At 35.3% G+C, this 25118-nt stretch overlaps 1 protein-coding gene across 2 annotated transcripts in view; it reads right to left on the bottom strand.

Moving 5' to 3' along the window:
- The window catches only part of LIN28B (lin-28 homolog B), a 122181-nt gene extending 97655 nt beyond the window's left edge, over positions 1-24526 (bottom strand). The window contains exons 1-2 of one of the 2 annotated variants that reach the window (XM_067011211.1): positions 24493-24526; positions 16635-16822 (exon numbers count right to left, since the gene is read on the bottom strand). In XM_067011211.1, coding sequence (XP_066867312.1) covers positions 16635-16822; positions 24493-24526 — 222 coding nt within the window. Of the gene's footprint in view, positions 1-16634; positions 16823-17664; positions 17675-24492 lie in introns of those variants that run through there. The other variant, XM_067011212.1, reaches the window with a different exon arrangement.
- Between the last annotated feature and the right edge of the window lie 592 nt (positions 24527-25118).

Here is a 25118-nt window from a genome sequence, read left to right as displayed (position 1 = left end):
GAATTAGACACAAAGGTCCTTCCCCTCCAATAAACTGCAGACATTTTAGACTTAGCAAACTGTGGTAATAAATATAGCACAGAAGCCACCGTCTTTTTTGCTAAGAAAAAAGGAAGGGGGCAGAAGCCCCAAAGCATCCTGGGCCCACAAAAGCAGAATGTATAACTTGATCCATAATGAACATGTATGAGTGATATTCAAAGGGAACTGAATATAAGTTGAACACTAGGTTTTCTTAAAGAAGAGTTTACATACACTATCTTGGATAACATTCATATCTTTTTATCCAATGGAAGATAGGAGAAAATATTCCTAATGTATTATACTTTTTTGAATGTTCAAGAAATGGTTTTGAGTATGAATTATGAAAAGCATGCTCCCATATACTGCATGAAATACAAAATTTGGTAAGACAATTGAAGAGTTTACAATTTAGTCAGAGACACAAGACAACAAAATGTAACAGAAGACAATCTATGACAAATGGAGTTTTTGAGTTTATAAGAAGTAAGCAAGCAATTCTAGCTAGAAGGATAAGGAAAGCCTCAGGAAAAGAAGGATCTAAATTTGGGGCTGGATTCTGAAAGATGGCAGTGATTTCCAAAAGTGAATGCAGGAAGGAAATTAAGGGAAAGACAGTATTATCTATGCAAAGGGGAAGAGGCAAAGAAGTGTAGGGCACATTGTGACTTGACAAAGCAAACAAATAAGTATGAGAGGAAAAACTAGAAAAGTAGATTCAATCAGGTCATGAAGAGGTAGGATGCTTGGCTAAAAAGTCTAAATTCTATTTGAAAACAAATAGCCAATGAAGTTTTTGGGAGAGGGAGTACTTTAAAGAAATTCATAAATAGCAATGTTTAGGGTGAGGACCAAAGGATAAACCCGCCTGATCTCAAGCTGGCCCAGCCCTGGCTTGAGTTTCTTCTTCCAGCACTGGTCTACAATGCCCCTTACCTGCTGCTTCCACCCAGCAAGCACCTGGCACCCTACCTACACACTGGCCTTTAGAGGCTCTTTCACCTCTCCTCATCTCTGCACAAGTATAACATGAAATGCCCTCTTGGGCTGCCAAGTTCTTAGGTATTTCCAAGGCCAATCTCAAATGGTCTCTTCTTTTATACAGCCTTCCTCACTACTAAAAAAATGGGCAATTCCTGCCTTATTGCTCTTATGCTAGCACTTATCACTCTATGGTAACTGCTGGTCACATACACAACACACACAACACCCCCCCACACACACACACACAATCTAACTGCAAGCTTCTTAAAGACAGGCACTGGACCTCACTGATCTTGTAATCCTAACACATTGTAAAGCTAATGTTCATTTTCCCTCTTGCCTCTGTACATTCCCCCTTTCTCTGGTGGAATATTCTTATCCTTGTTCTTTGCCTACTCATTTTTCAACATCCATCACAAATTTACTGCCCCAAAGAAGCCTTCTTGACCCTGAAACTAGGTCAGAACCCTAACAGTTATACACTTACAGCACCATGTACCTTTTCTTCATGGCACTCATCATGGTTTTTATTTTACTTTCATTTACGTGATCTGATTGTCTGTCTCCCCTACTGTTCTTTAAACTCCGTTAAGTCAGAATCAGAATCCCTGTCTGCTTTTGGCTCACAATTGAATCTCAAGCATTTAGCGTAAGTTATGCATATTAATATAAAATTAAAACAGCTAAAAATGTGGCTGGAACCCAGAGATTCAAGAGCACTGCTCTGGAGTCATAGTGCTGGCTCAATTGTGTGAAATTAGGCAATTCACCATTCTAAGATCATTTTTTTCATCTTAAAAATGAGACAACAATAGTAACTATCTTTCAGAGCTGTGAAAATTTAATGGATGTAAAATGCTTAGCACAGTACTTGGCACATGCAAACACTCTATAAAACTTACATGATACTATTTTCATCATTCTGTTATTGATGTCCTGATCACTATCACCGCTACAGTATTGACTGGCTATGGCTGAAGGGTTCTCTTGTTTTGGCAGAACAGAAGCCTTGTTACACGGGAGTCACACCAGTGTCTTTGGATGATCCGGAGTTAGGATCAATGATGGCAAACTGGGGTCTATCCCCCAGGAATGGCAGTAGTGGGAACTTAGCATTAGCAAGAGGCTAAAACAAAACAAATATAAATGTTTGTTGATATGGAAAGGGGGTAGACTAATAGAAAGGAATATATGATTACATTCTAACTGTCTTTTTCAAGCATTCTATCAAAAGCTTGCTTATACTTATCATTTTATATTACTTTAAATATGTCTGCAATTATGTCATATTTTTGTATTTGTCCTTTTAGTAAATAACATTCAAAAATTTCAAAATATCTTTGGTTTATTCCATAAAACATAAGTATTACACAATATTCATTTTTATCTTTCAGACATAAATTATAACTTCTAAAATCCTCTTTAAGCTAATTGTGAGATTCCATGACCATTCTGCTTAAGTTTTTCAAACTAGGGTCAGTAAGTATGAGAAACTTAAACCAACACGTGGAGCTAAGTAAAGGGATTGCCCTTTAAGATGAAGAAATGCTTGCGCAAATATCTATAGCACAAAGAAACTTGGGCCCTTCACCAATCTTACACTACAGTTTATAGTGTTTACCACTCTGAATCTGCATTTCCTTACTCATCCTGAAACAAACAAAAGAAGGAATTTATGAACAATCTAAGGAAGTAAATAATTAAAACATTTCTAGATCTATCAGAATCAATTTATTTTCATTGTTAGCCTATTTTATGAGTTTGTGGTTTAAAAAGCCTTCTAGGCAAAAATATGCTAGACACACAAACATTATCTTTAGATGACAAATGATATTGAGTAAAACATTTCATATAAACTTTCTTTGGAAATTTAGGAAAATACTTCAAATAATCAGTAAGTGTTTGGAAATGTTAAAATTACCTGACCATCCATGGCTTTTTTTTTCAGAACTCACACTCCTCTTCAAAGTTAGGAAAATTACTGGCAACAGCCTTTAGAAACAGTATAAAAGATTTAGCCAAAGCTAAGTAAAGAGAGAAAAGTGGTGAAGGACTGAATTTGACTTTGTTAATGCCTAAGACAGACAAAGTAGACTTCTTTTTTTCTTAACATCACAATATCCAGCTGTACCAAAAATGAATTCTAAATTAAAGTTTGATAAACTGTAATACCTGTTATTAACCTCTTTTCAACTACACTCTTCTCCAAGGGATGATACTTCTGCTAAAGACAGACACTTTCTGCTGAGTGACTGCTTTTTTCTGGTATCTCTAGAGCTAGGGCCCCAGGCTTCCTTCCCGAAGGGGAGTGGGGGAGGGGAAAAGGGGGAGGCGGACACTAAAGAGAAAGACCACTTAAGGCCGTAATAATTCCTGGTGGCAGATCAAATGATAATGTTAGGGCAGGAATCATTTGGGGACAACATAATGCTTTAATAATTGGGGTAATTTATTTTTTCAATTTACAGCTAAAAATGGGAAAACATACATATGTATCAAAATAATGAATTCTATTCCATAAAATCTTACTCTGAAAACATTATCCCATGTCTTCCGAGATTTTCCAAAACTCATTTGAATTTTGTAAATTCAAATAACTGAATACATGTTGAACACTGAATCTCACAGGAAATTCTGGATTACCTTTAGGAATATTAATGATTTAACAGTGACCCAATACTTTTAAAAGTAAAGGCAGAGAGTAAGGAAAAGTGGTCAATAGCTAACAACTTCCCAAACATTACTTATTAAGATTTTTTATATTAGAATATCTTTTAAAAAAATACCCAACCCTAAACTAAAGAGCATGTACTGAAACAAATGTCCATATTTACTTGGCCCTTCAGATATTTCAACAATTTGAAAAATTATTTCCCATTTTTTATAAAGTTTATTTTAGGGGAAAGAAAATACAGAAATCAAATCATTCACCAACCATATATTTACAGTAACCCTCATGAAAACAAGTAGCAATATCCCAAGTGGTATTACTCCCCACTAATGAACCTTGTACTTCTGACTAAACATGAAGACACTTAAAGCCATAAAAATTCATTTAACTACTCTTCTCCACACAAGTTAAAGAAAACTTTGCAGGAGAAAAATAGAGTTATAAAGGGAAAAGCACCCAACTTTTCACTTTCTAATATATTTTGTTAGGAAAATAAAAGCATGCGGTACACAAAAAACCTGGCAGTAATTTTTAAAAATTAGACTTTGTTTCTTAATCTTTTTATTTTAAACTCAGAGTGACACTAAGATACTAAATGGATTATTTCAACAAAAAATGTCGGTACTAATTCAAATACTTAATAATAGATTGCTGGTGTTTTATGAATACCTTCCTATCCAAATGGTAAGTGAAGAAGTATCACATATTTGAAAGACTTAGTATCCTAAACCTTTCCTCAAAGCAAAATTTTAGTGGCAATTTAAACATTAAATATCAATAAATATTTAAAAGTTAATTAATGAAATATACTGAAGTTCAAATACTCAATTGTAAAGCACATGCAAAATAAATCACTTATACACTTTAATGTCAATGAAAACATAAACACATGACAAGCACAATGCAGACTTCAAACCAGATCCTGGTTATTAAAAAACTGATAACCCAGTGTTATTAAACTTAAGTAGCTTTTCTGCATATCTCAACAGATTTTTCATATTAAAATATCTGAACTAACCAAGTTATCTCGGATAACAGCAAAATCATAGGATTAAATATCATTGACTTTCAAGATGTATAAGACTATTGAAAATGTAAGAAACAATGTTTTATGTAAGAATTGATTTTATTGAAACAACATTTTAAATAAAAATGCATACAGGGTTTTAAAACACAGTAGGATTTCTCCTTAGAAGTCTTTTAAAAGTACTGACTTGCAGGGAAATATCATGTGTCAAAGAACATTGTATTTTAAAAATCACTGACAGGATACTTCTTTTAGAACTACTGTTTTTCAAAATATTTTATTTATTATTTGGGGACAGCTATACTGTTACTAAAACAGAATTTAAAGGTTTGGGAAAACAGCTTAAGAACAAATTTAAATAATTTTAAAGATTAAAATTTAATAGTAAATTATAACATCATGACTAAATCCCCAAATTGGGACTAAGCATCAATGTAAATATTCTAAGAGCTGGATAGCATTTTCTCCTAACAGCTAGCTACACCACTTACTATACTATTACAGAGAGGTGAGAGAGGAGCAAAAAGAAATACATCCAGTTAGTTCCTTCTTATATGTACATGCAGTCCTGTAACACATTTTTTTCTATCAGCAAATTTTTCTGACTAAAATCATCCCAAACACCACTGCTACTTTCTTTACACTGTGAGTTCTGAGAAATAAGCTACAGTTTAAAAACCTCAAATGATACTACAAGATAACTGAGAGAAAAACAAATACACTAAGAAACTACCATGATATAGATAAGATCATGGTAGTTTTATTTTAAAAATCTATTTGGTAACCTTTTTTTGGTTTCCTAAAAAACTGCACGGATGTAATATAAGGTATAGTTGTTCAAAACAAATATTTTAATGCATAAAACAAATGAATTAAATAAGAGCCACATTTCAATAAATATTTCATATAAACATAACATTTGCTATGTTATACATTTTGAGATTCACTTCAACCCTATCTGTAACTAACTAAAAAGGAAGTCACATGACTTACACAATGAAAAAGAAAGAACAGTTTTCTTTCCTTTCCTTTCTACAGGAAGAAACAAAAGCTTGGTATTAGCTATCCAAGGCCAACGGGTGGGGCCTGCAAGCCAAAAGGCTGTAATGGATTGAGGTTAATCTTAATGGACGCCCACTTTAACCTTATGGAAGCATCAAAAATGTGAAAACTGCAACCAGTGCTTGCATAAAATAACAAACATTTAATGTAAATTAGGTTTTACAACTAGAAAATTATACAGGGACATAATTCAGCTTATAAACAACGGTGCTGTTTTCGTTGGGGTAAAATCACCTAACTGTGATTCCCTACACAGATACACACACCATCCCCCCACTGGCACACAGATACTTCACAAGCTTCTTGAATAAATAGGAGTATCCAATGTCCAGGGTGATGGGTGGTCCTGAGGTCCTGAACCAGAGCTGTATACTTTTAAGGGATGCTGAGATAAGAACAAAGTGTTTTGTGTTTGTTTAAACCTGGGTCTATATTTAAAGTCTTTACACCATTATTGATACAGTTCATAAACTTGTGCTATAGTTGATTCAGGAAAATTTTAAGTGTCAGCATAAATGCTAGAAATTAAGCACATCAAAACAAAATACTTTGGGGCTTTTGTAGATTGAACTCAAATTAATAAATTCAGTTTACTTAAAAGTAATCACTACATTTCAAAGGTGTTAAGTCTCAACCTGAGACAATATCTCACCAAACTTTCACTACCAACAGGATGCTTTTCTAGTATCTAATGAAATAGCATTATTTAAACAAAATTACATACATCAAATAAGCTGCAGTGGCATGAAAAACTTCAAAAATAGTGAAATTAACCCATGTGAAGTCACAATCAAGCATCAACTATTATGCCCATTTTTATTCTCCAGGCTTTATTAGAAGTCTAATATAAAGAGATTTTTTGCAGAGCAGAAAGGCAGGATTTACAAGTGGCCCAAGGAAAAGATAAGCAATGAATAGTTCTGACCCCGGCTTCTCCCGCTTGATCAAGTGGGTCTGCAACCTGAGCCAAAGGGTGCAAATTCCTCCCCATTCAAAATTCTTCAATGGCAAGGGGGAGGAAACAGTGAAAGGGGCAAACATGCAAATCCAACTGTCCTTAGATTTAGTATTCAACTAAAAATTTTAATTAGAGAGCTAAAAAAAAAATGAGGTCAAGACTGTGATTAAATTTCTGACTCATAGTTTATCCAATCCTGAAAAGAGAAGTTTTTTGTTTTTTTCTTGTTAAAACTAAAAAAAATTCATTCATTTATCCTTTTAAATGTATGGCTTACACTGAACTGCGTTAGGTGCGTGTCTCTCGTATCATTTAATCTATTTAAAGGAGTTACTGAAAAGTGGAATTAGTTTCCAAGCACCAGTGTTTCCATATTGTAAGCAAAATGATGTATTATTAAAATCCTAGCTGGGAAAAAAGTTGATAGAATTCATTCATTCCAAGCTTTACAACACATCAATGATCTGTTAAGTATTTAAAGTGATAGATATAACTTGTGTTGTCAGACTTCTGTTACAGACTGAACTAAGGATAAAGATAATTCATTTGAATGAAAACACGTTAAGATAAAAGAATTTAGGAACTACTGCATCTAGGAACTTTGTAGCTACTAACAGTAAAGACCTAGGGAATTGCTTACAAAGCTTAACAAATGGTCATGAACAAATCATGGCCAAAGTAAAATTAATTTGAAATTTACATAGAGTATTTTATATAACAGAACAATAAAACTGAAAAGAAAAATTTAGAGTTATTAGTACATTAAACTTACAAGATTTTTAAATAGAAGGTAACTTTAAGATGAACAAAAATAATAAATTTCAGTCAGGTTTGATTTTAAAAAGTGTTTTATAACAAAAAGTTAGAGCAGCTGGTAAAAAAATAAGGATATTACTAATTGCACAATAAAATACGATTTGCAGCAATGGTAAAGACAGTTTAGTTTCTATGCATGAAATCTGAAAACTATATAAGACTGATGAGAAATCATTGTATTTAGTTCAAAAGTTTAAAAACTAATATTTATTTTTCCATCATAATTATCCCCAAATTATGGGTAGAGGAGCATAATTAAACTTTGTAAAAAGAAAGTGAGTACTACATAGGAAAAATGAACCTTTGCTTCATACCTTGTATGAAAAGAATGAGAATTGGAAAAATCTTATTAAAAAGTTTGCCAAAAGGAAGTAAACAGGAAGAATATATAGCAATCTGGAGAGCAGAAGTCTTAAATCTATCACCGAACAATGCTTTACACTTAGTATGTGATCAATTAAAAAAATAGTTGAATAGATAAATTATTGAACCAGAAGTTTTTCTAGTTACCACTTTCTTAAAAGTTAATACTTTTATGCAGCAATAAGCCTTCTTGCCGATTTAAACCTCTAAGAATGTTTACACAAAAACTCAGTTGAGTCAGAAATTCATTAAATTTCTGACAAGAAATAAGAACATCAATAGCCTAATTATGCCTTTTAGGTAAGCAGTGAGTTTATGTTGTATGAAAAAGTACCATAAGGGTAAATGAAATTAAGTTTGAAGATTAGTGGAATGTATGCCAATTAATCTCACTTTCACAAGCACAGAAACTACTGGTGATAAGGTCATTGTTGAGCAGAAATAACTAAAGAGAAACAAACAAAAAACATGAAAATAAGTGGATTGTATTTCATAAAGGATAATGGGTTGTAGCTTATATCTAAATAGACAAAGTTAAAAGAAACAGGTCAGTTAACCAGTTAATATGACATATCAATATCATATAGGACAACTGTGCCTCTCTTCTTCAAGGGTGACTACAAATGGGCACAAGGGAACTTTTTTGGGCTGATGAAATGTTCATGACTGTGGTGGTAGTTACACAATCTGTGAAAACTCATCTCAATGTATACTTAAATTTGGTGAACTTTATTTTATATAAATTATACCTCAATTAAGTTGACAAGGCAAAAAAAATAAAGACATGAGCTTACTGTCTTTTAAAAAATCTGACAAAGATTTATATGGTGAAGGTATTAATAAAAATATAATGCTTGAAATGAAGATTAAAACTAAACCTGGACCATTAGAATTCTTAAATTATTTTCATGCATGATACCTCAGTTGACCTTTACCCCACCCCTCAAAAATAGGGAGGGCAAGATATTATTGCCACATTTTATGCATGAGAATACTGAAGCTCCTTGGAAGCAACAAGCCAAAAGTAAGAAACCCACCCAAGTGGCACAGCCAAACCCAAACCTTCATTTCTGATATTTTCTCCCTCACTCTACCACATGATATCTCCTTTGTAATAATAACTATGTACAAACATCACTGAGTCCTTACTATCTGCCAAGCTCTGTGTTAAATGCTTTACATGTGTAATAACATTTAATTCTCATAATAACCCTATACAAAGTGGGTACTTTTTTGTCCCTTCCCTTGTAAGATGCTGAAACACTGACAAGGTAACTTACTTCCCCTACAGACATAATAAACTGGGATTTGAACACTGATCTATTTGACCAGATTCTATACCCTTGTATCATATCTCACAAGTATTAATTATTAATAGAGCAATAGGTATTAAATTATCACAGCACGTCTATTTAAGACAATATTTCATATTTTTCCCTTCGCCTATACTGAAGAATACAAACTGAATATGTATACCTGAATACACAGGTAAAGATCTCACGATGAAACAAACTATTAAAACAAAAACGTTTGCATCACAAAATTATGTCCAAGTCTCAGTTTATATCCTGATGTGTTAATAAACAATATTAAACAATACTCTATACCATAAAATTATAAAAAGGCTTATAGTTCACTGTAATTAAAATTAAGCTATTAATATTATGCAATACATTTTGCCTAACTTTAAAGAGAGCACATAAAAGATACCAATTTCATTTTCAACTACAAATATATACCACTGATAATAACTTATCCCTGATTTTGTTGTGGCAAAAAGACTAGTTTACATTTTAATTTATTTATTCAACACATACTTGCTAGGCAGTTTATATAAATAGTATCTCTACTCTTCACAACACCTGAAAAGTTAGGTATTATTATTCTAATTTGCAGCTGATTACAGAAAGAAACATAAGACTAAAGCTATCAATTATCTATAAATCTTATTTGAGACAGCATTTCTAAACTGTCAGATATTTAGATATAGGAAGGGGGGCAATCATCAGATAATCTTCTAATTTGTTGCTAGACAGAAGATAAAATTAATCCTGATGTATCAAAATGCAGCATAACAAACATTTTTATTACTCAATTAATAGAGTACTCTTTTAAAAGATCATTTCTCAGTGCACCCCACTGACCTACAATGTATTTTTTGATATATTACTGTTATCAATTTTTTTGATATTAGAAAATGTTACATTATTTTAGATAAGAATATAAATCATTTAAGTTCCTTATGGGCTGTATATGTTACAGTGCCATAACCTCAGTAACTACATATTGAACAAGCTGAAGTTCCAGTGAGAAATATCTCAATATTTAGTTCCAAATCAAGTCTACAAAATATATTTAAAGTAATAAATTTCCAGTTGAATCAGAAATATCCTTACTTTATTTGTTTAGGTTATACTTGGTTTAGAAATAAAAATACAGTACACTACAGTACACCATATATATATATATATATATATATATATATTTTTTTTTTTTTTTTTTTTTGGTGGTACGCGGGCCTCTCACTGCCGTGGTCTCTCCCGTTGCCGAGCACAGGCTCCGGACGCGCAGGCTCAGTGGCCATGGCTCACAGGCCCAGCCGCTCCGCGGCATGTGGGATCTTCCCGGACCGGGGCACGAACCCGTGTCCCCTGCATGGGCAGGCGGACTCTCAACCACTGCGCCACCAGGGAAGCCCAGTACACCATATTTTTAACTAATAACTTTTAATCCCAATGCCAATAAAACTTTTCAGTTAAGGTATACAAAACTATCTGCAATAGTTAGGTAATTTCTGAACAGGATGATGAATTCAACCAAATTCAAACGCTTATTAGGGTTCCTTGCTGTCCAAAAGCAACAAAATTTACCTGGAAGGACTACCATGTTGAGTCCAAGTAACAAAACAAGTTTTTAACTTCTTATGAAACCCAAGAACTCTGAGATGAGTTAAAGACAGGTTAAAGATATTATGCTAAATACTCATAAGTGGCTTGTCACATATTTGTTTAAACAACAGTTCTTGAATTTATCGCCTTCATTTGCTGTGAATGGTCTTTTTAAAAAAGGAGAATCAAAAGTAAGAGGAAAATATTTAAATTATATCAATACTCTTTAAAATGAGGAGTGAAGACGATGTCTTAATTATGTACCCAATTCACATGTCATGTTTGAACTGAATGAGGATATCTTTTTAGAAGTATACAGAAACGTTCCTGAAAATGGATCAGTATTTGAAAACCAGAAGGAATGTATCCAATATATTTTAAGACAAAGTCTTATACAATTTTTATTTAAATGCCTTTAAATGTGATTTTATGATTAAATAGCTTCAAAGCATTTCATTTGGGATTCTTCCAAACTGGTCATGTGGGCAATTCATCTTGAAAATTTGGTAGCTTTAGGAACCATTTTCAAAATATTAAAATGCATAACTCACTAACAAATGAGGTATAAATGTTTATTATCACATTTTTAAACTTCTAAGATTTCTCTATCTAAATATGGCTTTTATTTTGATATTGACAATTTCAACAGCCCCAAGAAAAAAAATAACCATATCTATTCTGAGTGTGAAAAATGTTTTCACTCTAAACTATGTCAAAAGTAATATGGCTAATAAATTGGTAATTAAATATTATGAAAAGCCCTTAAACATGAGCATATTGGAGTAAATCAGTTTTCATAATTGTGTAGCTAATTAATGTTAAAAATACTGAGACATGAACTCCATGCTACAATTGAATGGTGTATAATACTTCAATTTTTATGTATTTAAATACTAGCCATCTCCAAATGTTTTCATATCCTATACTATTAATAAAAATGCTTTAAACTTCTCTTATTTCTTCTATTTCCATTACTCTTTGAAATGTTTTCTGAGCAAAGTAATAAAAGGAACATAAAATATATAAAATCTTTGTAATATAAGCATTTGTATTCTCATAAAGATCAAACTATAAATCAGAAATAAAGCGCAAAAGAAGAAAACATCAGGCTTCCCTGGTGGTGCAGTGGTTGAGAGTCTGCCTGCCGATGCAGGGGACGTGGTTTCGTGCCCCGGTCCGGGAAGATCCCACATGCCGCGGAGCGGCTAGGCCCGTGAGCCATGGCCGCTCAGCCTGTGCGTCCGGAGCCTGTGCCCCTCAATGGGAGAGGCCACAGCAGTGAGAGGCCCGCAAACCGCAAAAAAAAAAAAAAAAAGAAAAGAAAAAAACATCAATACCTGAAAGGTAATTGAAGACTTAAAAACCAAATTAAATATTTAAGCCAACTGAGTAATAATAGCTAAATTGCAATCATTTTGAAATTACTCCTTCTCTTTGGAAAAGAATTCTTACATAAACTATGAAACAAATGAAATACATTTATGTTAAAAATTCTTTGTGGAACTTCCCTGGTGGTGCAGGGGTTAAGAATCCGCCTGCCAATTCAGAGGGCAAGGGTTCGAGCCCTGCTCCGGGGAGATCCCGTATGCCGCAGAGCAACTAAGCCCATGCTCCACAACTACTGAGCCTGCGCTCTAGCGCCCGCGAGCCACAACTACTGAGCCCACGTGCCACAACTAATGAAGCCCGCGGGCCTAGAGCCCGTGCTCCGCAACGAGAAGCCACCGCAATGAGAAGCCTGTGCACCACAACGAAGAGTAGCCCCCGCTCGCGGCAACTAGAGAAAGCCCATGCACAGCAACGAAGACCCAACGCGGCCAATAATAAAAAGAAATAAATTTATTTTAAAAAAATTCTTTGTATCCTATTTGATGGCAAACAATCCCAAATATATAACCCAACAAGAAAATATTATTATGCAAATGAGCTGTAGAGAGGGTAATAAGGAGAATGGATTCCAACCCTCCTCTGGACAAAATAAAGTTCAAATGATCATTTTTATCTTATTAGTTGAGATAATGACTTTAAAAATAAATGTCAAAATCTATGTAAAGAAAAACTTACATAATAACATCAACAGGTAGTTATTGAGTAATACTGTCCTTCTCCATAAAAGATCTAGTATTTAATTACCATGTGATTCATTTAAAGTATCATCACCTATATAAGTACTATTAAAAGATTATAATAGTTCAGAAAGTCGCCAGAGACCTTTCCAGGTAATTTAGACATGTTACCCCACAATCTAACTGTGGAGGCAAATTTTTAAAAACTAAATAACAATAAACTGATAGGAGTATTCATTATTAGCAGTTATAAAATAATTGTATTCCAAATGATGAAATCAACTGAGTAAGAACCTAGACTTAAAATCTGTATTAATCATCTATACTCTTACTACTACTCAATGTTTTGCACTGGATGCTTAAGTAAGAAATTCCTACAAATTTATCCTACTTACAAACTAAATCATCACCAAATATTTTAAATGCTAAAAATTTTAAGGAACACCTCAAAAACAGTGGGCTGTGACAAAATTCACAACTATAATATTTATACATTTTTGTTAAGTTTTTAAAAATACTGAATGCTATCAAGGTTTCAGTATTAACGTGTCAGAATACATCTATTCATTACAAATCCATAAAAATACGATCATTTAAATCACCAGTTAACATTAGAAAATCCAATGAAGACAGTCATTTTAAACCAATGGTCACATACCATCCTCAAATGGCAGAGTCTCACTACATTCATCAACAAGTCTGAAGATAGAGAAAGGACAGCACCTAAGTCTTGGGCATGTTTTTGAGGAGTTGGTGGCATTACAGAAACTAAAAGAAAGTTTGATTGTATTTTTGCCAACAAATTGTAAATAGAATTACATAATCATAATCACACATATATTCCCTTCATTTCATAGCAACTGATTGTTTTTGATGTGCAGTTCTTTGCAGTCAATATTTTTAAAGGAGAAAAAAATGTCTGGGTGCCTTGGCATGAATTTTTAAATATTATTTTAAAGAAACTAAAATCATTATTTTTTATTTCCCCAAACATATACTATTAAAAACATGTTTTAGAATATTTTTTTAAAAATCCAATGACACATGTACTTCTAAACAGTCAAAACAAACCCCCACTACTTTATATATTTAAAATAATAATTAGATGTCGCTCTAGTTGAACATTTAAAATTCCTGATTATCTATGATGCCTATTCTTTCATAACAAAATAGTATAGACATAATGGGGGAAAATCTAATTTATAATTATACATCAAATCTAGTATGCTTTCAAAAATGCTCATATAGTAAAAATGGCAGCTAAAAAAATAATTTTTAAAATGTCTTAAAAACTTCTATAAAATGGTCCTGAATCGCAACCTGATTGTGTAAGTGATGCTCACATGATATCTGCACACATTACTTATGGCCATCAAATTGTTACTTGTAGCTGCTTGGCTAAAATCAGTGGGATCCTGCCTTCTTCAAAACAATTATTCATATGAATTATATGCAATTTATATAAGCTTCAATATAAGACAGAAACCCCTTTACCTAGGCATCAAAGTTAAGAAGCACATAAAAAACCAAAAAAACAAAAAACCCAGCAACAACAACAAAGCAACTGATTCTAAATAGTTTTCCCTAGGAAAAAACTGAGATATATTTCAAACAGCAAATACTTTAACCATCAAAAACTGCCCTAAAATGTCACTTTCTAATTTTAAATTTAAAGATTATCACTGCCCTGTTTTTTTATATCACAAAAATGCTAATACGTGAGTTTTACTGACTTTTTACATACTTCTAAGAATGTATCCAGATATATTCTTATGAAAAATACAAATACATATTTTTGAGAGAATTTTTCATCACATACATCGTTTTAATACTGTTCTATCAGTAAATACATGATGTGTAACAGAAGATTTAAAGTAAGTCTAATATGAATAATCAATGTTTGTACTCTAGAAACTATAAACTATGTATATAAAAAAACTTCCAGCAATATAGCATTTCTTAATTCAGTGGATATAGGAACGTTTATCAACATACAACCATTAAATAGCTTAAAATTGGATGTCTCATTGTTCTAGACATTAATATCAGTTAATAAAATGTCTACTATTTGAATACATTAAAAGGTAAACATAGAAAACCAAATTATAACAAGGCGTGATCAGACAAAGAAGAAAAGGGCTATTTTTTTTCATTCATCTATAAAACAAATTTATGAGATTGTAAAGGACAATTTAACAACCTAAAGAAGGTTCAAAGCAGGGAAAGCAGGGGCCTGAGAGAAAATGGATTTGTCAATGATTTCAGTCATTCAGTCTAGGGAGGAGAAAAACAGAAAATGTGGCTTCATTTTGCCATATAAAGTAGGAGGCATAAAATCCAGTAGCCTGTCTGTGGACTTCTATTTATGTATTTAAACCCTGTTTCAATTCACAGATTATGCTGATCCTTCCACATGTAAACAGCCAATAATGATAGCCAGGCCTTTAGGAAAGGAAAACACACACCACACAGCAAGGTCAGGAAGCTACCAAGCACACAGGACAACAGATCAAAACAGAATGGTTTCATATGTTTCTATTGTTTATATACTTAATTTGAAGATGATATTCCTTAGGGGGGAAAGGAGGTTGTAAATTATTACTAAGAACATGCAACATACTATCAACCAAAACAAAATTTTTATGCAAATATACTAAATATTTATTTTCTGCATGTATCTGTGTCAGTCAACCTGTAGGACTGATATGCATTCATTCGATTATTTTTAACTCAGATGTCAAGCTAAAATAAACCTCTTTAGTGCTAAATCCCTTTACTACTAAGAATTCATTACATTTAATTTGTATTTCTCTAACTTCTTTCGATGAAATAATCAAGCTTGCAAACTGTAAATACCTTTTTTTTTTTTACTATGAAGAGATTTAAGCACAACAGAGGAGTGAAAGAGGGAGAGGTATTAATTTCCTTGTTTCTGGGTAAAATTTCGAAAATGAGAAGCAATGACATTCTATTTGGTATTTAAGCATCTTAAAAAATTACAACACAATATAAGCAACAGTGGAAATTTACCCCAAGTAGCCCACTAGCACATTTTAAACATACAAACTAGAGCCGCCTCTGGCCACATGTTTTTTTGAGTTCAGTCTCTTAAAGAGACAGTATCCTTGGACCTATGCCCTACACGGAGCACATTTCTAAAATGTTTGATTACCAACAATCCTCTCTTGCATTTCTTCAAATCCATACTAGGTCAACAATGTTCTACTCTATTTTACTGAGAAATCAAATTATTTTAATTTGAATCTACAAAAGACTACCGGACAGATATAAAATAATTGGGGAAGCTACTGTGATTAGAGGTGTCTAAAATAAGGGAACCTACAGATTTCTTATAACAGCAAATTGGCTTAAAAAAACCCAAAACTTAATATGATCACTGTTTCCTCATTCATTTCCCACTCATTCCCCAGGCACAGGCCACATAATGTATCATAACCGATAACACCGGAAGCTACACTACGGCAATTTCGCTGTCGAAAGAAGAGGGGAACTTGCTTAATCAAGTCAACCACCACCCAGAAATGAAATTTCAGAAATTTCATTTTCTGTTTAGGAAAAGACACCCAGGAAGGTGCCCATGCACACACCCTAAAAACTGTATTCACTCGTGACTGTAAGGAAGATTTCGAAGGGCACATTATTGTAAGACCACTGACAAAACTACCGGTCAGCTCCTCCACATGAAAAAGGTGAAGACGAGGAGAAAAACCAAAACCAAAACCAAACCAAAACAAAACAAAAAAACAGTTTGGCTTACTTGGTGTACAAATACATCGACTGGAATATCCAAGGGGCTTCCCTCTCGGTTTATCATGGAGATGAATCCAAATCCCATTCGCACGTTGAACCACTTACAGTGGCCAGTTCCGTGCAAAACCTGGGATTCCTCCTCTGCCTGCTCCGGCAGCTTCCCGGGCTCTTCTCCACCACCTTTGCTTGCCCCGCCTGAGTAGAACAGGACAAAAAAGTCAGTTAGTCAGTATTCCCATACAGTTCAGTGAAAGGAAAAAAAAAAAAAAAAAACTGTTTGGGAGTGGGGGTGGAGGGGAGAGGAAATGAAAAAAAAAAGGCTACTAAATGGTTGATTCCTTCTTTTATTCGGCAGAAAATATTTTAAATTAAAGGCTTAAAAGGGAAAGCGGGGGAGGGAGGAAGCCACACTATTCTATCGATCACAACTTCCACGTTTCTGTACATTACGTGTACGTTTTCATTTAACTCCGTTTCTCGGCCACATATTACTGTACAGCATGCGATTATTTTACTTGCATGTTGCTGATTTAACACTGATCCCATTTACAAAGAGAAATTTTCAGCGAAACTAATTCTCTCCGGCGTGCCCGAGGAGGAAAGAGAAATCGTGAAGATGGTTAGAACTAGTTAATGCACATGCGGCAGCAGTGAATCCAGGGTTATTTGCAATGTGCATTCCCCTCCCCCCCAATAACTTTCAATTAAAGTTGGGGTGGAATGGGGGAGGGGGCAGGTGTATAAAAGTTTTCTTGGGCTCACTAACTGAAACTGCGCTTAATCACACTCAAACAATTCAAACAATAGCCCCCTGAAAGCTTTTCAAGTTGTGAATCAGTGTGGGCGGTACAAAACATTTTTGGAGATCTATAACAATAGGTTGCAGAAAGCCCCACTGCGCGATGGGGGGTGGGGGGTACTGCTCAGTATTGGGGTAAAAGTGGAAGGGGGGGACGGGCAAAGAAGGGTGGGAGAAGGAGAGGGCGGGAGAAAGGAAGAGAGAAAATCACAGTAAAACAATAGAAAAGAAAATTAACCTTCGGCCATGTTGCCCCACGGGCCCTCTGCTCCAAACTCGTGAGATGAAAACTTTCCCTTTGCAACGGAGTGATCTTCTGCATCAATCTAACATCTTGATTTTGTGCGATCACAAATTTAGCTCGCATGGTCTAATGTGCTTTCCCTCTTTTGATTTTTTTCTCTCCTCTCTCCAGTTTCTGGCCCCCTGAGCACACGTGACTTTGTCAATTACATGCTTTCTTGCTACTAATTTCACCTCGGATCCTTAAGGGGCTGGCAAGAGGAAGAGATAACCAATCGCCATTTCATCTATGCTGACATCAAAATAATTTATGAATGAACACGAAAAACTCAAACATGTTATCTTAAGGACAATTTGGGACGCTTCTTTACGATAAATCAGAATGCCGATTTCGTGCTTTTACTTAAACACAATGGAGGGTCCTTGTGAATCGTCGATTTAGAAAAACGGCACAGTCATATATGTGCACACGCGTGCCTTACACACAAGCCTGTCTAAATAATCTCATTTAAGGGGGAAAAAGCCATTTAAATAAAGCAACCGACGTTACGCTTTTTTCCCCCCTAAGAATTCAGCTGCTCCGTTAACAGTAAACCTGCTTGGGATGCAAATTTCATATTTAATTCCATTCTTAGAGGAACATATGTAATTTACAAAAGATCTAATTGAACCTAATTACACACCCATGAAACTTTGGATAATGGTAACCTACACCTACAATAAGAGAAATGCACACAATTACCTGATTGTGACCTGAAATGTTTCAAATTTAAAATAAAATGCTACCGGAAAAATCGCTATCACCTTCTTGTAGTCAAATTGTGTTTAGGTTTACCATTTCGGAACATTTTGGATGGGGCTGGTAAGGAATTGTACTTCACAGGTTTCTCCGCCATCTCTTTCCGGGGGAGGAGATGTGATTAATGACTTCCTAAATAACAGCCCAGTTTTCCACCCTAACATAGAGTGAACCTCAATCAGTGGCGATTGTTCCCCAAGAGCAAGGCGACGTAGGGCAGGGAGGGGGAGGGGAGCGCCAGGCAGGGGAGGTGAAGAGGAGCCGCCAGCACAGGCGGCTGCGGAGCCAGAGAAAGAGGTGGGGGAGAAACAGCGGGCGCGGGCGGGGGGAGGGGGTGAAAAAGGGAGGCAAGTGGGAGAAAAAAGGTAAATTTATATCTTATTGACCGGACCCTGACATTTTAAAAGTCCACTACCAGGGGACAGAAGAGTTGAATAAACGAAAACTTAATAACGGATTAGGCTCCTACCGTCCCTTCCCCGGCCAGCCCCCGGTTTCAAACTGCTTACCCTTTACCTTTAAAATTGGTTCAAACGATTGTTGATTACTAGATGCTGACACCAATACTGCCTCCCTCATCGACCACTACAGTAAATGTTATAGATCAACTAGAAATGCTAGATTTCCTTTAGAATATAAAATAAAACCCGTCTTTGAAACATTAAAACGCACCACTACTCTTCCCCCACCCCACCCCCATTTTCTTAAACAAGCAGTTTACCGAGAAACTGTACAGATACCACTTCCCTTCGGCAAAGCTACGGAGCTTACCCTCCCCCACTATACCCGCAACCCCCCTCCCCGTCTCTCCAAACACACTCCTAACTCTAATACTGTTCATACAAACTAAAACGTAGGGATTCTGACCGAATCTAAAAGCTTTTGAAAATCCACATAATGCACCTATTTACACCTCCTCCCCATACTAAACAATGAAATATAAATTTATACTAATTAGTTCAGATCTGAAGTAAATTGATGTACATAAATAAATGTTATTTTCAGCTGTTTGTGGTAAAAGGCTTCAATCGAGACTGATTAACTTGAAAAGATTTTTCGTCTATTTATTTCTTTTGTTGTTTCTCAAGAAAGGAGGCAAAGCTTTCTCATTTTATTTACTTTGTGTGGGGGGTGGGGGGGGCCGATAACCATGTGCCAGCTGGTTGGGAGGAAAGAAAAAGTGTAAAAATGTAAATGATTTTGCAAGAGTCCCAAAAGCTGAAGCTCTCAAAAAAATTATTTACTAACAAAACACTCACTAGGCATTACTTTAATAGTAGAAATCAACTGATTACACTGACCTATAATGAAATAACTTTAACGATGGTATTCCAGATTAAATATTTTGAATAACAGGAAACAGAAAAACTAATCTGAATAAGTTGTTTTTTAAATATTTTAAATGAAAGAACTACTTAAAAAAATCAACATCTGGTAACAGAAATAATGTGAAAAGTATTCATGCAAATTGAGAAAATGCCATTATTTATGTAAAATTATCATAAAATTCACAGGCAGTATAATTTAGTTTTGTCACTGACACACATTCATGATAAACAATGTTTTATCTGTAACCTTGTTTTTAATTAAAAAATAGTCTTATCATAAAATCAGAAATATGTAGGCAGGTTCTGAATCCTTGTTAAATTTGATGAAATTCAAACCTATAAATACATAGATGAAAAGTGTGAAATGCCATAAGTGAACCACATTGGATGGTATGGTTATGAGATTCAGTTTTGCCTGATTGGGGGCCTCCAGTATTAGTGGAATTAAGGTAGGGTTCACTGGACTGGTCACTGGTGTCAGAGGTTATCGACTCATTCATTTCCTGAGAGGGACATCGGCCTTTCAAGTCGTGTAGAAAGCTTTTTCCAACTGGGGACTTTGAGAAATCCTCTAACATTCATTCACAAAGAATTTAAGGCAAATGCATTTTACATACCTGGTTGGGGGGTGGGGATTGGAGTGGGGTCGGTAAAAGAAAGGGGGAGAGAAGAGAAGAGGAAGGGTAGAGAGAGGAGAAGCGGGGAAGGGAACTGGGAGGGAGGGAAGAGAAGGAGACAGTGACAGAAAATATCAGTCCCCATTTCAGGGATATGGCACTGTCTTTTAAATAGACTCATCTCTTCCTGCTCCCCCCTCAGTCTTTTGAGCCTAGATCCTTTTATGAAACTAACCATCATCTTTTTAAGCTCATAGAGTTCTTCTTTCACCTAAAATGGTCCCATGAATCTCCTAGAACGCTTTCCAATTTGTCACCTTCCTGAAGTCTTCTGGTTTTAATTTTTTTCTCATTTCCTACTTGTTTTTAGTGCCAGAAAGACCTATGCTTGACTCAAAACGCATGTTTTATACTTGTGGAAGCCAAATGTTTCAGTAGCTTGATTTATCATACTTCTTGCAAAATGTCTTTAAAATGAGTTCAAGTAGCTACAAAGAATCCTCAATGCACTGGGGGTAAAAAAAAAAAATCAAGGAAATAACCTATCATACGGCCGTTGGTTATCACAATCTAAGATTTCTACATTTAAAAAACGTACATATTTTTTTTTTTTTTAAAGAATTCCGACAGTACAATGCAAGGAGCCGAAAGAGGTGCCAGAGCCCACCGTCGCTGTTTTCAACTATAAGCAATGAGTGACTTCTATTACAGCTGAAACAATGCTTCGGTTCTTCTTAAAACTAGGAGGAGGGGCTGCGGCACTGTGAAGAGCGGCTCCACCCGTGCTCTGCGTCCCGGCCGACAAGGCCGGGGTCTGCAACCCTGCGCTGCCCTCGCAGCCGCGGATCTTCACGCGCAGCTCGCGCCCCCAGGGTCGCCGAGACCCCCAGGTCAGCGGATCTGCCCCTTCCCTCCACCGCCCGCCCCTGCCACTTCCTCTCCCCGTTCTCTCTCCAGTCACCTTTCCCTTTAGTCACATCACCACCTCCTCTCGAGAAGTCAAGCCGTTCCAAAGAAGGCTAAGGATTTCTCACTAATTAGGGGACATTCACATTTGTCATTTCGTCCCGACAAGAGGAACACCAAACAAAAGAAACCTTTGCCTTCACCAGGATGGAGGCAACGCTTGGCGCACCCTACTACCTTCCCTGAGTTTCCAGACATGTATCATGGATAATCTGATCCCTTCATCTGGGAGATGTCAGTCTCCGCAAACCAAAAAGTGAAGTCAAGGGGGGGAGGGGTCATGAGAACCCGAGAGAATGACCACTCCACCCCCTACTCCCCCACCAGGCCATGCCTAAAATGGAGCTGTCTTCACACAGACCCCTGGCGCCGTCCTTTCGGGAAGCCACGAAAACGTCGCCGTGCGCCTTTGGAGGATCAGGAAAAGCTGTCGGCGGGGAAGGGGGTGGGGGGCGGCCGGGGGCGATTTTAGGGAACCCGCTGTCTGGCCGCGGCTTGAGGTTTCCCGCCCAAAGGCTGCGGACCCGCACGTCGGGCAAACTGTTGCCGATCCCTCCCACTGCGTTGCAGTAAACGACTTTACCCGCAAGTAACTTTCTTTAAATTCTTGCAACACGGAGTCAGCTGAAAGGAGTACTGGACTGGGTGCGTTGGTCTTATAGCACAGGCACTTTTGAATATGGGGGCTATTTGTTTTTGTTTCCGAAGAGCAAAATTCCGTTCTCATTTAATTTCCTTATCTGAGAGCAAAATGCTCTGGCTCAACACAATTGTTCCAATTTGGTAATTTTTACACAGCTGTAAAAATCTCTTAAATATTTTCCTTTAATAGGTTAACATATTTTCCCAGGTATAATTAAATAAAATTATGGAAATACGGGAAACGATTAGAATAAATTTTAAGTGTGCCAGGTAAAATTGCCTTTATATTTTAAAAATCAAGCATTTGCAAATGTTTCCTTCTCTTTGGTCCCTTACGTTTCAGCCATTTAGAGCAACAAAATTAATTCAGAAAAGGGGCATTATTTTAACACCATTTTGTAGAAAGTTTATTTTTTAACTGATAGCAAAAAATCATATTCTATTAACATACTTCGTCAATTAAAAGGAAAAATAAAAATTTTATTATTACTCCTCCCAAATATTTTCTGAATTGTGCACAACAAATACTTTCCTAAATGATTTTAATTAAGACAGCAATAGGTTAGAGAAATCATTTAGTAATAAGCATTACATTACTTTGCCCAGAATAGCACAAAACGAAGGTTCATGTTTTATTTGAAAAATGAATCCAAATTTTTCACCTGTACTACTTGAACAGGTATGCCTCATAATTTACAGATCTTTTTGCAATAAATATTCTGAGTCTGCAGAAATGACACTAAATAATGTAAACATACAATTTTTTCCCTCTCAAAGCAATGAATGAAAATTTACCCTTTAAAACTTAATCTCATCAAAACAAATAACTGGAATATGAGTGTGGACTGCTTCCTAGGTATTTCTTTTAATATTTTCACTTTAGGTTAATTTGGGGGAAGAAGACAGGTAGGTGGAAAATGGGGAGGGAAAAAATAGTACAGGAGTAAAAGATAAGGCAAATGAGAAGAAATCTTCAGGCTTTAAAGATGCCTGTGCAGGAGGCAAATCTGTGGAGAAAAAGCACCCAGCTAGAAACCGGAGGCCAGAGTTCTGGTCCCATTTAATGACCTTGTGTGTGACCTTGGATCATTAAGCTTCTCTGGGCCTCAGTTTCCTCACCTGCAAAGTGAGGACACTGGAGCAGTTGATGTTCAAATCTTTGGCTTAAATGCAATCTCTGGCAATAACCTTTCTTTTGGTGAAAGTGCAACCTCTCCCTGGCCAACCCTTTTTAATCACAAGGAAACACAGACATGAAACTTTATTGCAGTCACTTAACACACTGGTGTTAACATTACTTCCCAGCAGAAGAGAAAAGGGCCTCTGGACTGCCTCCAATTTGCCCCCAGAGGAAAACCACAATCAATAGTAAGGGGAAAAGAGTTGGTAAATTAAAATATTGTAGCAACTTTTCAGAATCTTCTTTTTCATGGTACTCTTTAGAGCATCATCTCTATGTCAAAGGATTCACTCCAAAAAAAGGAAAGTGCTTGTCTAAAGGCCATGCCTATCAGTGGTTTCCTCATTAAACCTTTTGATCCCTCTGCTTTCCTCTAGCTACCTACAATCCTGTATTTGATAAGCTTAATAATAGAATAACAGCTTTTCACTTGTACTTATAAATGCTCATAAACTCTGTCATCTCATAGCTCTTAAGAGTTTTGAAAGTAGTATTAGCCAAGAGTAGAGCCAAGGCATTAACTGCATGAGAGAAGCCAGAGTAATACATTAAAATAGTAATACAAATAAAACTGTTACTGAAAATAGTGTTGTCAGTTTTCAGTTAGTTTCAGTAATACAAGAGAATATTTCTCCATTAAAAGCCTAGGTTTACAGTACACCTAAATAAACAAAAGGATATATATATATATTTTTTTTTTTAAGTGTAGGTTTAAGATGTTGAAAGTTCACATGACTCATTTTTGTAGTATAATGAGGAAAAAATTTGATACATGCTCATGTAAAGCAAAATAAATGGAGCCTTCCTAGATTAGGAAAATTCTCGAATTCCCTGAAAAACATGGCTAATATATTGTGCTATTTATGTTATGGTAAATTTTGTGAAAACGGGAGCAAGTCTCTAGCTTTAAATTAATTCAACATATACTTGTGCCTATTTTGCTACGGGATTTACAAAAATGAACAAGCCACAAATACTTTTCATTCAGCTCCATTAACATTTAAATATTATCTGTTTTGCCTGAGATAGGGAAAAGGGAATCACAAAATCCAATATTGCTAAAATCAGGAAGAAAAGGAATTAATTAGAAGATTTCATCCATGCAATTCTGGTGGGAGTATCAGTTTATAGATGACGTGATCTGGAGTACAGTAGGTACAAGATGGGTACCATATCCATCTTGCCAAAGTGGAGAATGCCTGAGGGCTGTCATGTTTTCTCATATGCCTCAGATGATCTTTTAAAATAAATATTAGTTAAGTAAAAATTTAATTAAAAAAAAAAGACTAACCTGGGGCTGATGAAACCTGGTTGAATGACCTCATTGTCTTCTGAAGAACCTAAAATCAGAGAGCTCAAGTCAGTACTACATTAATTGCTCATTTAATTGCCTCTTCTTCAGCTTAATGGCTCATTAGAAAGCAATAAAATGCTTAGGTTTTGACTCTGTGAAGTGACCTGTAAACTTTTTTTTACAATTTAAGACTCACCTAGCAAAATTAGATAACCAATTGGCATAAACTTGCCTTTCATTCCAATTAAAGGATGGTAGTTTAAAAAACATTCTAAACAAGACCACTAAGATGTAGTCAAAGATCCAGATTTCAGGAACAATGCAGTATTAAATTTTTTTTAATATTTAATTTTACACTGTAATTCAAGAATCCCATTCTTTTTTTAACCACAGTTAAAAATGAACTTAACCTATAATACTGTATTCAGATATCTTTTAGAAGATAAATCATGAGACTCTAATTGTGATACTATACCCCTGATACTGGGTCTATTACATTCAAATACTTTTTGAGAAAAAAAATACTTTAAGAGGTAATAAATACACTTAATCATTGATTATATTTAATTAAAGGTATCTAATATGCATAAACACAGATTTTATAAGCAAAATCAGTTCTCCTT

The sequence above is a fragment of the Kogia breviceps genome, chromosome 13 (assembly GCF_026419965.1).
Source record: "Kogia breviceps isolate mKogBre1 chromosome 13, mKogBre1 haplotype 1, whole genome shotgun sequence".
Classification (NCBI taxonomy): domain Eukaryota; kingdom Metazoa; phylum Chordata; class Mammalia; order Artiodactyla; family Physeteridae; genus Kogia; species Kogia breviceps.
The sequence above is the reverse complement of the archived record's forward strand: the minus strand, read 5'-3'. Positions and strand labels throughout refer to the sequence as shown.